Here is a 13,918-nt window from a genome sequence, read left to right on the forward strand (position 1 = left end):
TCATAACCTCTCCATGATTAAAGCAGAACTTTCTGCAGTGGCACCAAAGCCAGCCAGTGAGTCCTCATTTGGCTACAAAATAAACATATTTCACGAAGGAGTGCAATTTAACAGCTCAGTAATTCGTGCTAATTTATGCACCTTCCTCTCCTACAGGATGAAGACCTCAGAGGTGGTGGAAATCCCTCCCCATTGCTCCTCACCCTCATCCCCACTCCTTGCCTGGCACATCTCCAAGCCACCCCTTGTTGCTGTTGGAATGAAAGGGGGTTAACTGGAGTCAACTGAAGTTAACTGGAATTGACTGGACTTGACTTCCTGGATGGGAGAGACTGGAGGGAGCCAGGAAGAGATCTGCGCAGAGCTGAGCCCCAAAGATACACTGAGGATGCAATGCCAAGCTAAATGAACCTGTATTTGGAAACACGCTGCCAAGGAGAACAGCTCTTTTTAGTTGGAAATTCAGCAATGAACGAAGAACATTCCTAGGAAAGATGAAGAACTGTCTGGGATGAAGAGCAGCAGGAGCTCTGGTGCTGGCAGAGCCTGGGCAGAGCCTACTGCCTCTTGCTACCCCAGCTCAACCACAGTACACACAGCCAGGGCCACTGCTGGCCGTCGGTGTGATGCCAGCACTGTGTCTGCCAACTGCAGAGGGGTGGTGATGCCTGCAGCCCGGGCTCCACGCTGGCTTTCATGCGAACAGATGCAAGACAGAAAGATGGCTTTTATCTGCCAGAAAATAATTAGAAATGCCTTCAGCTGGACACCGTGTTTCCATTCGAATGGCCGTTTTTGCAGCCTGAGTACACCTCAGCGGCGGTGGAAAGCGCAGGAAAATAGCAGCTCTAATTATGTGTATGGCAGGCAGCGAGATGGGAGCTGCAGCTTCGGCTGTGGGATGTGGCTCTGGGGCTGAGCAAAGCCTCGTGCCATGCTGTGCCCCACGTGGGATGCCCTTTGCCTGCACCCCTGGGGTGGCAGCACGGAACGAGCACATGCCTAGAATTAAGTGCCTTGCCAAGGCCCATATTATGAGCCCAGGACTTGACACCAGAGCAATTAAGCTCCGAGAACACTTCGTAAAGCACTGACCCCACGAGGCATCAAATCCCGTTTTCTTCGACTTTCTGTCCTGCCTTATGAGCAGTTAATTTCAAGGGGGCAATTTCAAAAGCACCTTTCAGCGTTTCCGAGATCGATGCTCCCCATCACTCCCATTCTCCTCCCCAGCAATCCCTACATGCAGCCAGTGATGCTGACATGATGACAGCCACCGGTGCCCATCATCACATCACATCTCATCAACAGCTGCATTTAGGATGGGGCGGGAGCCCACCGTGCCATGTCTGCAGGGGGGCTGGGGAGGCAGAGGCTCAGCTCCCTGCACCCATAGGCTCACAGTGCAGCTGTGCAGCCTGGTGCTGCTGCTCTCCTCGTTGGGAGCTGGGGCACAGCCGTGTTCCAGCACAGCTAACAAGTGCCCAGCAATTTTTCATGCCCATTACTGGGTAATCTCATGTGTTGCCTCTTGCCTCACATCAGGAGGCAGCTAACAAATTCACAGAAGACGACAAACACCTGCACATTGCTCAGCAGTTATGGTAGGTCACAGCAGTGTCATTCACAGGTCTCGAATGAGTAGCTAAAAGCTGAAGCAGGAGATGTTGTGTGTCCATAATTCAGCTCTTTGGGAAGTGCTGAGCTACGGGATCTGCCCAACCAGGACAGACAGACAGAGAGTGCAACAGAAACAGAAGGGTTAAGTGATGTGATGGGGACATGCAGCACACTGGGGCACTGCCCATCAGGGAGGGGAGCAACGCACTGGTCTGGGACAGTGCATCCACCTTCAGACCCAGCCCTCCAACTGCTGCCTTCCTGCACAGGGACTTCCTCCTGATCCTGCCTGATCCCCAGCACCACAGGCCCAATCCTGACCACTGCCTCCAAGCACTGCTGCATTGCAATCAATACACACACTAATAATGAACAGCTGCTCGTAGGTAACTGTTGGCTGAAGCACGCGCACGCAAACCTTTTAGCAATCCCTTGCCAATGATCAATACGTGTATAAAAATCAGCTCAGAAACGCAGAGACAAACCAGGAGAGAGGTTATTTCATGCTGAATAATTCACGGATACTGATGCAAGGCCGTGCTGGGCAGGAGCATTTACAACTCCGAGCTGCAAAGCGAGCAGGGGTTACCAAAGAGAAATGCACAAAATGCAGAATCAACATTTCACATTTATGGAGCAGAGCATCTCCAAACCAGACTGCTGGCTGCAGGCTGAGCTGCTGATTGCATCCCAGGCTCTCTGCACACCCGCAGCAGTGAAGCCCCCGTTGGGCTTTGGCTAAGCATGTGAGATTAATGGTAGCACAGCTCGTTATTAACCACGCTTGTTCAGCTAAGTCTCCTGCTTGCTCCTGTGGTGTAAGGGCTTATCTCTGCTCTGCTCTGAGCCACAGTGCCCCACAGCAGGCATGTCTCTGAAAGGTCAGCAATAAAGAGACGGATGCACCAACTCTGCTCAGCACCCCACAAAGGGACCCCTGCATCCACCAGAGGGACAGGACTTCCTCCAGACCCAGACAAGACCAGGAGCCCCATCCCAGGGCAATGCATGGGCTCCTTCCCCTCATTAAACCACCACCATGAGGCCCTCCATCAAAAAAACACAAAAGAGAACCAGATAACAACAAGGACACCCTGCCAGCCATTAACTTCACCCATCCTCGGGCACAGGGACATTATTCAGTGTGTCAGTCCAACCCAGCACGGGGCACAGCATGGAGATGGCCGCAATGCATTCCTGTGCCTTTCTGAGAAGCTGCACGAGGACCAGGATTATAATTTTTTTAGTTAATTAGTCGCGAGCTAATTCTGTTCATTAATTCTGAATGCTGCAGGGGCTGGGTTGGATTTTTTCATTGTGTTTTTCCTTTCTCTCCAAGATCGCTGTTTATTTTTCTCACTCCCTTTCCAGCACGGCTCATTATGCAGCAGAGCTGGCTTAAGCATCACCCAAAATCTTGGCGGCCCATAGGGCAGCACAGGGCTGTTCTCCATTCACAACCCGCCCTCTCCAGCATTTTCACTGGCACTTGCCCTGCAGCTCACACCCCCAGCAGCAGCTGAGGAGAGCTTTGTGATGCCATTGGCACCACCAGCCCGGTCATAACTCAGCATGAAACAGAGCCCAGGTGTCTCATACGCAGTTAGCATCTCCTTTTTACCTTTTCTGCTGAATATTGGTCTCTCTTGGAGCCCACACAAGTGCTTTGAGTGGCTGGGTGCAGCCATCTGCTTGCACTTGCTCTGCATCTCCATATGCCACACTGCAGAAGTGTCCCAGCAATGGCCAATTCCCACCCAGGTCACACTGCAGCCACCACCCTGCAAGGGATGGGGGTTATTTCTGGCAGCCTTACTCAGCCACCGAGCAGGAAGGGTGGGAGGGGAGGAAGGAAGGGAAGAACACAGCCACTGCTCACACGACACCAGGGGAGGGATGGGGGCTGAGCACCCTCTATGGCACTGAAGCATAGGACAGCTGAGTCATGGGGCCATGCTTTCCTGCAAAGAGCATCACTGGGGAGCAGGGGACAGGGGACACGGGGGATGCTGTGTGCTGCCAGTGATGCACCAGTAATGCTTAGATCTAGCACCACGACTACAGGGCAAATCCTTGCCCTAAAAAGCTGCACCATGCCTTGGTTTCATAGAACCCTAGAGTTGGAAGGGACCCACGGCACCAACCTCTGCAGCTCCTTCAGTGAGACTGTCACCTTCAGGCTGTGTCCCAGCAGGAAAAGGGCAGCCAGGATGTCGGCCCACTGCACCATCTCGCCCAGGGGCCCCCCCTTCAGAACCCGTGGGCTGAAGACGTCCCCTGACTCCTCGGTCAGGAAGCCAATGTGAATCAGGATCTGCAGAGAGAGGGACAACAAGCTGCTGACAGCCAAAAATGACTGCTGGTCCCTTTCCACTTCTGCAGGCTGAAATTACTCAGGGAAACCACTCGGGTGTAAGGACAAGCGGTCTATGTCCAATTAGCAAAGATCCAATATTCAGTGTCTAGCTCTATCTTCAGACATGGTCCATTTTGCCCATGCACACTGGGGTCTGCCCATGGATGCAGAGCACATCTCCCTGTAGAAAGGGGCCTAGAGGGCAGCAGGAAAATGCCTCCAGCATCTGAAAGGAGGAAACGTGCCACCCCATGCCCCACTCACTGCCGGTGCCAACCCAGGGATGGACACCTCCTGCTGACCAGGACCCGGCTCCAAAGTCCTGCCCAGCTTCCAGCTGTGTCCTGAGCCATGGCCATGACCACCCCACTGATAACACAGCTCGAACCCCACAGATCTCCTTCTCCCATCTCCCCATGTCCTCATCCCCACGTCAACCCCACCATGCAATTGGCTCCTACGTGTTTTTGGTCCCCCTGCCGTCCCTTCAGCTTCTGCTCGAGGCGTCGGGCTGCCCACAGCCACTGCTGAGCCAGGTGCCGGATCCTCTTCTTCATGAAGCTGAGGGACTCCTTGCCCGTGCCCACCAGCTCCAGCAATGGGGCCAGGTCGCTGCGGAAAGCTGCCTGCAGGAATGGAGCACTGCTGATTGCTATCAGGCATCACTGAATCACATAACCATGAGATTTCCCACGTTGGAAGGCACCCATGAGGAGCACTGAGTCCAACACAATCACCACCCAAAACTCAATCCTAAGTCTGATAGCGGTGTCCAATGCTTCCAAAGCTCCAGCAGCTCAGGGAAATGCCTGCTGCCCTGCAGAGCTGCTCCATGCCCACCACCCTCTAGTGCAGAAACTTCTCTTAACATCCAATCTGAGCACTTGTAATAAAATTGCAATCAGGGTCCATTGGAGAGGGGTGGTTTCACTTGGATGTTTTCCAAACTGGTGCCTCTTTGTGGCATCCCAGGGGGGAGAGCACTTGCATGTGGCATCAAGATGGGCGCTGGGGGTCTGCTGGTACCACTGCCTCGGAGGCACCACTGTCACAGCCCCGACCCCATTGTTATCCCATGGACTCTACCTGGGCACGGGGCAGCGGTGGAGGGGACGGTGCGGCCGTCTGGTTCCTCCAGGGCAGGGGAGGGCAGAACCACTCAACTTCACTGAGGTAGATGAGGAAGGAGCACTCGGTGCCATCCACGCCAAAAAATGCATAGCAGGGGTCGGAAGTCCACCTGGCCCTCATCCACTGCAAAGGGACAAAGGAACACAAATGGGGCTCATTCACACTCCCAGCTCACACATCCAGAGCTGTCCCTGAGGTGGTTCCAGGTGCAGAACAGCTGCTGATTGCAGCCCCCATTCATCACCCCCGACCAGCCTGTAGTTAATTCAACAAATCTACTCGCAGACAGCTCGCTGTGCCCGCTATGTAAAATGCACCAATCAACCAGACAGGAGATCGAATTATAGCCTTTGACAATTAAATTACATTCCAAATTAACTCCAATTGTGGATAGAAAGGATGCCCAGCACTAGGGGAATGAGGAAAAACTCGTGCCCCAGTCCAGTGTTGCTTCAATATACCCTTCAGCATCCTTTCAGGTAGAATCAGCCCAGGGCTGGAAGCAGGAGGCTGGCAAGGGAGGGGAGAGGGGAAATGCTCTTAATTAGCCCACGTAAATATGCTCTCTGACAAAGAGATCACACTGAAGGCCAAATGCCAGGCTGTGTGCAGGTGTGGGGAGCATGCAGTGTCAGCCAGGACATTGCGTCAGCAATGGAGGTCCTTGCCACCATAACGAGATGTGCTCCTGTGCCACGCTGAGATTATTCCCCAGACACCAGCCGTGCTCCAGATATTTCAAGAAGATATGACAGCACTTTATCCTCACCGTGCTTCTGTCATTAAGCACAGAAAGTACGGGCAGGGAGAGCCTCACAGAGCTGGTTCTGCTGCTGCCTGCAAAGCTGTGGGTACAGCCCCACACCTCCTCGTGGCCTCATGGCAATTAGGCATGTGGGGAGCTTCAACTCACCTCCACCTTCCCAGCGCAGTCAGGGTACTTGGGGTCCCTGGGCACCTCGCACTGGTCCCTCCTGCCATCCCCCACTGCAGAGAGACAAGGAAGATAGCAGGTGCCAACACCAGGAACGGATGGGGCTGGAAGAGCTGGGCACCTGAGAACAACACTCACTTTTTGCGTTCATGAGGCTATTCCGGAGAATCTGGTCTACTTTTATTGCGATGTCTGAGACGTTTTGAGCTATAGCTTGGATCCTCTCCATCAAACCGGCCGCTGGTTGGAACCTGGGAAGAAAGAAGAGAGACCCCACAAACATCCTGAAAATCCAGGCTTGCAGAGCTGGGCTGTAGGCTGCAACACGGCAGTGCCTCATTCAGCAGAGAGCTTTGAAGAGTTCTGACTTTAAAACAACATAAAACAGTTTTTCTGCTATTTTTTGCAGTGTGCTCATAAACTGCAATACATCTCTGCATTTTACATCGGGAACTGCTAAATATGCTGGCGAAATCTGTTTGCGTTATTTCAGACGTGCTATGCTTGAAAATCCTCCGCTGTGATTATTGGCCTTGCAGCGCACGCAGGAAGACACGGGGAGTTAAAAAAAGGAGAAAGAACCAAAAATTGAGCAAAAGGATGACACAAATAGCAACAGGCAAAGAAAGCCCTGAGAATCACAAGCAACGACGCACGGATGGCCTGAAGTCCAATCCCACCAACAATGAGCAGACTTCCATACCCAACGGTGAGGGCTATGGGGCAAGGGGAGATGACAGGGACAGGGAGACTGGCAGTGTAGCCCAAGCTGGCACTGAGCTCCATGTCGTGGCCCCATAGAGCCCATGAGCACCATCCCAGTGTGGTCAAAGACCCAACCCCACTGGCTCGAATGGCTGCACATGGCAGCTATTGAACCGCCGCTCGCGATCAATCCCAGCTGTGTAAACAGCACCATTACCCTCCACACATCTCATGGCACAGACAGAGCAGCACGAGTGACAGAGCATGGCAGAGATGCCTGATGTCAATTAAAATCTGGTTTCAGGTACAAAAAGGGCAGAGAATTCAATCCGTGAGCAGCGGTGCCGCACTCGACAAAGAAAGATTTCCACCTCCAATGCTCCACTTGCCATTTCCACTGCAAACGATGCCTTGATGAGCGCTGTTATCACAGCAAATAATTTCCCCTTCTGCAGCGGCTGGGTCATAGATTTTTCTTGCTGCTGCTGAGATCATTATAATACAAGGAGATGTCATAAGCAGTGAGCAGAACCAAAAGGGCTACCTTGAATACCGCTGGCACAAAAATATGTGCTGATATCAGGTCCTTCCCTCTGAAGTTTTATGTTTGTTCTCCAGCAGATCACTGAAGCTGAAGGCTGCGATTTAAAGTACCTCTGTCCTCAAGGCTAAAAAAATCCTGGGTTTATGAACCGACACTGCTCCGGCTGTTGATTTAAGGTCCATTCTCCAGCAGCAAGCAGCCCACATTTTTCCTCCTGGCATGGTTTATGACCATCGATACTCAACCTGCATACCTCCACGGGGAACCACATATCTTAGGCTTTTAAGAAATAATAAATGCAGAGGACGCCATTGCCCCCAAGTAACTTTCAACCTTTTGCAGAGAAGAAAGCCCAGGTCTCCTGCCAGCTGCTGTAACAGGAAGAATCCTTGTGAGGCCCTGGTAAAACACAGGCACAGAAATGACCTGTGACGAGCTTAGCTTGTGAGCACAGCTTCAGTCTGAGGGCTGAGCCAGCCCTGAAAGCTCCTAAATCCCTCTTTTCTGCAGGTCTTTATCCATGAGGAAGCAGCAGTCAGACCACTGTACATGTCTGTAGGGACCAAGAAAAGGTTGGGATGGGCAGGATAGGAGCAAACTCAAGAATTACTGAATTTAGAGTCAATAAGCCCAACCTTCTGCTCAAATTGGACAGGGACGTTGGGTCGTGTAGATGCTCCCCATGTTTCCTCAGCACTCACAAGAGTGCAAGAGGATGGGAACAGATACAACTTCCACCTCCACCTAGAAGCCACCCCAACCCCTGATAGGCTCTAAACCAGCTTGCAAACAGCCAAGAATTTGGTGAATCCCAAAGGCCCGTGTCATTGCAGGGGAGTTGGACTAAATGAGCTCTAAAAGTCCCTTCCAACACAAATGATTCTATGAAAGGTTGAACGTCTCCATCCCATCCCCAATCGTGAGATCCTCCAGGGTTGAGAATTGGCAAATGCATTCATGTGAGATCAGGACTGTCCGAACCCAAGGCTTTCTCTGGGCTCATCCTCACAACCAGCCTGCATCCTGCTGGTTCCCAAGACTTATCCTGGCATTTATGTCAGCCTGCCTGGCTTCTGTATGATACAGCTGTTCCCTGAACACAAAGGCTTCAAGGCAGAGCCTTTTGATATTAAATGTGTGTTTGATCATGGCGTGCAAGCAGCACTTCTAGTTCTCTGGAACAAGACATCCACGTCGCGTTCATGTGCAGCATGTTCAAAGTGCAGAAGGCTTACCTAAGAGGAAACGAGAACTGAAACGACCTGGATCAAGAAAGGGAATATTTTCTTCCCTTCAGCTATTTTGGAGTTGAAATGTCCAGCACAGTTCTTGGCATCTTTCATACGTTAAAAGGAAGAAATAATCATAGAAAACACCCAAAACAGAGAGCCACGCTCCACCTCCCACCCATCACATGCTTACCACCTTCATTCCCCAAACCAGCTTTCTCCAGCATTGGAGCAAGGAGTTCCATGCTTGGGGTGAAAGCTGCACCGGTACTACAGGGCTGCAGCTCGAGCAGGACATTTCATTGAATGCATTAATGAGACGACAAGGAGGTTAAGTAGAAGTTATATCAACTATCATTAAAGTGATTTGTCTCCTGAGCAGAGGACAAGGAAATAAGACAGTTAAAAGCAAAAGCTCGAACGCAAGAAGGTTTTCCTGGAGCTCATCAGAATCTGATGCCTTACTCCTAGTAACTGGAGAAGGACAAGGTGAGGGGCCCATTCTGCTAAACCACAGCTAAGCAGGATGGAGAGATTGTTTATCATCCAAAAACACCACAGCAAAGCACCAGCACGGTGAAACCCAGAGCTTGCCCCCAGCCATCCCCCTTGCACAGAGCCCTTTCTCCTTGCTGCTTTTTGACTGTTCCTATAGCGACAATATAAATGCCACCAAAATACACGGGGACTATGCCAGCATTGAAACTATAGTAAATTGCTATAGGTTTTCTGGAACAAATTTTTCCCTGGGAACTTAAAACCATTTACTACAGCAAATACAGTACTTTTACTTCTAACCATCAATATTGATTTCATCTTTATTATTTTCAGATTTATACTTCCCCATGTTGATTACGATTCAGATCACGCTGTGGCTTATAATGCCCTGTATACAGTATTCATCTCATTCCAAAAACTGCTATTAAGATGTATTTTTCCCCACAGGCGGATCATTTGCCACATAACACAGCCAGAGGTTGAGTTTTCCTTTCCTTTTTCATACATTAATTTGCTCCCCCTTGCTTTGCCTTTTGCCCCCAGCCCTGCTGCACCAACTCAGCCTCAGCCTGGTTATCTCTTTACAAAGCACCACACTTTTATTGCCTTTTATAAAAAGCAGCATTAGGAAAAGACAAATCTCCTCCTATTTGCGTGTTGTCTCCATAATACAAACCCTAAGCATGTTTGTTTGCTCTTATATTTCTTCCGATCGCTGTTGGAGAGAGCGATGCGGGAGGAGAAGAGCAGATGTTTGGAAGGTAACACATCCACATCCCAGCACTCATGCAGAGTCCTTCACCTCCTGCTTGCTCATGATGATATTTGTGCTGCCATTTGCCGCTTTACAATCATAGGATCATTAAGGTTGGAATGGCCCAAGACCATCCAGTCCAATCACCCACCTGTGGCCAATACTGCCCACTGCCCATGTCCCTCAGTGCCACATCTCCGTGGTTCCTGAGAACCTCCAGGGATGCTGACTCCACCACCGCCCTGGGCAGCTGTGCCACTGCATCATGCTTTCACAGAGAATATTTAAAGATTTTGTTACCCAAAGACACGAAGCAGAACAGCAATCCTTTGCTCTCTGTGAATTCATATGGGGCAAACAACCTGGGGAATGCATTTTGGGACAGGAGAGCTCCGTGGGAACTCATTTGAAGCAAATATTGGATGTTGCAGGAGCAGAGCTGAGCTACATCCAAGCAAACTGCAGAAAGGAAACCACGCGCGTGGCCAGCCCCAGCTGTCCAAATGACAGATTGAGTCATAAATACCGGGGCATTTTACACACTGAAGTATTTCAATTTATTTTATTTTCCATTTACGGCGGTTGATGTTGCTCACAAAAAAATGCATTTAAAGGGCCAGACCCCGAGTGAGCTGCAGCCCTCGAGAAGCCTCTGCCACTTCAGCAACGAATTGCACGAAAAATAAGATCCCTTGGCAAGAGAACAAGTCACAGCCAGAATCACAGACCTGCCTACCTGCAGCTCGCACGTACTCCAACACATTGACCAGTTCCAGTATCACAGATCTGCATAAATCACCCGCTCCAACACAAGCAGAACTTGCCAGCAGTCAAAATTGTTGATTAAAATGTTCTAAGGATGCTGTAGGATGCTGAGAGATCCTTTCCAAGCAGATTATGGGGCTGCAGTCATAAACCCAAGCCTTGTTTTCTTAGAATCATAGAATCCCAGAATGGTTTGGGTTGGAAGAGACCTCAACGACCATCCAGTTCCAACCCTCCTGCTGCAGGCAGGGCTGCCAACCTCTACAGCAGGTACCAGATCAGGTTTCCCAGAGCCCCATCCAACCTGGCTTTGGGCATCTCCAGGGATGGGGTACCATGAACAGAACAGAGCCCTAAGCACAGGCAGCAGCAACTTCACGTTTCCTGGGTACATGAAGGGTTATGGCTCAGTCACTTCAGTGTCCGTTCATCTTTACTTGATAGGGGCATAAATCAGCTACATGTGCCTCCATGCCCAGACAGTCTGATGCCTGCAGGCTGCTGGGAAGAGCCTTTGGTGAGCCCAGGAGGCTTCACCATTCCTCCATGGAAGCTGCCTTCAAGTCAGCCCCAAAACACCCAGTTTTGCCCACACACCATTCTCCAAGATCCGTGTTGTGGGCACCAATGGAGAATGCACTCAAATTCATGGATGCTGAGGACTAGCCAGCCACCCAAGCACAGCTCAAAGCCTCTTGGCCTTCATGTGTTAAAGGCGTCAAACCACCCCTTCTGCAAAGAAATAAGGCAGCCCCAAGAGCATCACTGCTTCGGGGTGCAAAGGCCCCAAAACAGCAGAAAGCAAAGGCTGCTGAGGAAGTGGCTGCAGCAAACCTGGAGGTGCTGGTGAGATGCAAGCACAGAAGTGATAAGAGAGAGGACCTGGGTGCTGCTGGGGGTCCCCACCATCAGCAGAAGTGTCACTGAAGCAGCTCCTTAATGGCAGCAATTTGGGGAGCTGGGTTGGCAAAATGCAGCTTGGAGTCACACTGTGAGACTTCTAATTCCCAGGGGAATATGGAGTTGTGTAACAATTATAAGAACAAATACTTGAAGTGCGTGGAAATTAACTGAGCCTCGGTAGTAATTAAGCCTGAAGATTAATCAGCCATTAGCAAATAACAGTCTACATGTTACCCACCACACAGGGCCAGTGGATGAGAAGGGCAGCAGGGCAGACCCCCACCCAGGACCCCGCCGTCACCTCCCACCTGAGGACATCCCCAGCACCCAGACCTGGGCTCCTGTGAGCCCCCAGCTCCCGAGTCCAGCTGAGATCAGCCCCTGCACAGCCCCTCCATCCCTCCCTAGGTTCTTTCCAGCCAGGCACCAGTGCTCTCACCATGTGCTAGTATTTCCCCTGCCCAGCAAACAGCTCTCCAGGAGGCTTCCGTAAGTACTTCTCATTTCCTGCCCTCTGATGATTTATGAGGGTTGCATTCAATTAACAGTGGTATTGATTTTCTCGCAGCTGACTGACAGCCTGCTCGTGCTCATTGGGAAAATAATCGCTTACCTTCCTGCATGGGTAGGGAGCAGGAAAGGCTGGAAAAGGCATTCAGCAAAATCCAGCAGAATTCAGCAAAATCCAGTAGATTCTGCAGCTCATGCCTTCTATCCCAGAGTGACAAACCAGGGGCCTTCCCAAAAAAATCCTGGTCACCTCATCTAAAGAGGATGTTGGACACCTGAGTCTATCCAGAGCTGTCCCTGAAGCATTGCAGGAGATGGATTTGACACATGTGAGTGCCTATAGACAGCATCTATGGGGCAACAAGCAAAGCTTCAGGTGACTTTAGCCATGAATAACTCTGCAGTCACTTCCAGCTGCGTTGCTCCTGACAGCTGAGCAGATTTCCAAGGCTGCTAATTAATTATATCTCGCTTATTCGAATTCCTCTGTGCACTTTCTGGGTAGAAAGCCATCCCTGCAAGGCTGACATGGGGGCACTGGGAGCACGGAACATGCTGGGGGCTGTGCTGCTGGTTGATGATCTTGAGGTCTTTCCCAACTCCAATGGTTCTACAATCCCATGGATGACCTTGAGGATCTTCTCCAACCTTAGTGACCCTATGATTCTATACACCTGAGGGTCTTTTCCAACGTCAGCGATTCTATGACTCCATAAAGCGCAGAAGAGCTTTGGTTCATTCCTACCCAGGAGGTGCCCCCACCTCCACTGTTTTTGTGGAGATCCAACACAGCAGGAGAGCCCCTGGTAGAAGCAGGACAGATCCCACTGCTGCTCAGGGGGAGTTGTAGGAGCCTACGCTGAGCAGAGGAGGGCACAATTGTGGCAGCCGTGCTAACCAGAGGGGCTTTAAAGAATTAAATCCTTTTGAAATTATCACCCTTTAATTGTATTATCATTCGCTGACAGCTTCAAGTCGGTCACTGGAGATCAAAGGAGGGTGTTTGTAAATGCTGCTGGGACCATCAGCCCCACCACAATGCCTTCATCTGCAGACACAGAACGCAAATTCAGCCATAACACGGGCTGGATGATGATGCAGGAAAATGACTGTATGGTACCAAGGGGTCCACGCAGCAGCTCAGCTCGATGGAGATGCTGATGGGGCTCGGAGCATGGGACTGCTTCCAAGAGGTGTTTGTAGCATGCACGCAGCCTCGTTCGTTTGCTAGGGTTCATCTCACTGCTTTTGTCATTTGGGATGCTCTCAAAGGGGAAATGTGTAAGGAGGAAAAGGTGATGAGCTGGAAGAAGTTGATCCTGCCAAGGAATACTCTGCTCCTGAAAATTAAGGGATCTGTAATTTCAGTTGTTCAATGCCGTCTCAGCACAGCTACAAAATCCAGAGGATGCTTCCATGCACTCCATGTTCTGCACTTCCTCTCAGGCTCAGCAGGATCAGACACCCTCAGCACAGACATGGCCACCACGTGGCACCAAGGGGCACGATTCTCTTTGAGAAGCCCAAGATCCCCCCACGGATGAACAGTTCCTTGGGGCTGCTGCCAGCCAATGTAAGACTTCCCTGCAACGTGACCACTGCCAGCTCATATAAATGCTTTTAAGTTCATCTCTGATGTACAGAAATGATTACAACCTGGAATTAATGGTTCTTTTAATGAGAAATCTGCCCAGAACATCAAGAGAGAGCGAGCATCTTCCAGTCTAGCAGCCACGTCCCTTCCTCTCCAGGATTACTGCTGGTGCATGTGGCTAACACGCAGCCTCACAACAATAAAATCCTCAGCACCTGCCATTACAGAGGCAAATTATATTTTTCAGTGGTTAAAATTACATTACTTAAAAGGCAAAGCCATGCACTCCCAGGCTTCCTGCACAGCTTTAATTCGTGTGTGCACTCAGTTCAGCGCAGCACAGCCCTTAATTACAGGCTCTCTTACTATATTTTC

The 13,918-nt window shown here is 50.7% G+C and overlaps 1 protein-coding gene across 2 annotated transcripts in view; it reads right to left on the reverse strand.

The window, feature by feature from the left end:
- MGAT5B (alpha-1,6-mannosylglycoprotein 6-beta-N-acetylglucosaminyltransferase B) overlaps nt 1-13,918 on the reverse strand; it is a 47,830-nt gene that overhangs the window by 12,677 nt on the left and 21,235 nt on the right. For both annotated transcript variants that reach the window (XM_085240140.1, XM_085240141.1), the window contains exons 4-8: nt 6,180-6,292; nt 6,021-6,094; nt 5,063-5,230; nt 4,438-4,602; nt 3,765-3,934 (exon numbers count right to left, since the gene is read on the reverse strand). In XM_085240140.1, the coding sequence (XP_085096266.1) occupies nt 3,765-3,934; nt 4,438-4,602; nt 5,063-5,230; nt 6,021-6,094; nt 6,180-6,292 (690 nt within the window). The remainder of the gene's footprint in view (nt 1-3,764; nt 3,935-4,437; nt 4,603-5,062; nt 5,231-6,020; nt 6,095-6,179; nt 6,293-13,918) is intronic.

Source organism: Meleagris gallopavo, chromosome 20, assembly GCF_905368555.1.
Source record: "Meleagris gallopavo chromosome 20, MGAL_WU_HG_1.1, whole genome shotgun sequence".
Lineage (NCBI taxonomy): Eukaryota > Metazoa > Chordata > Aves > Galliformes > Phasianidae > Meleagris > Meleagris gallopavo.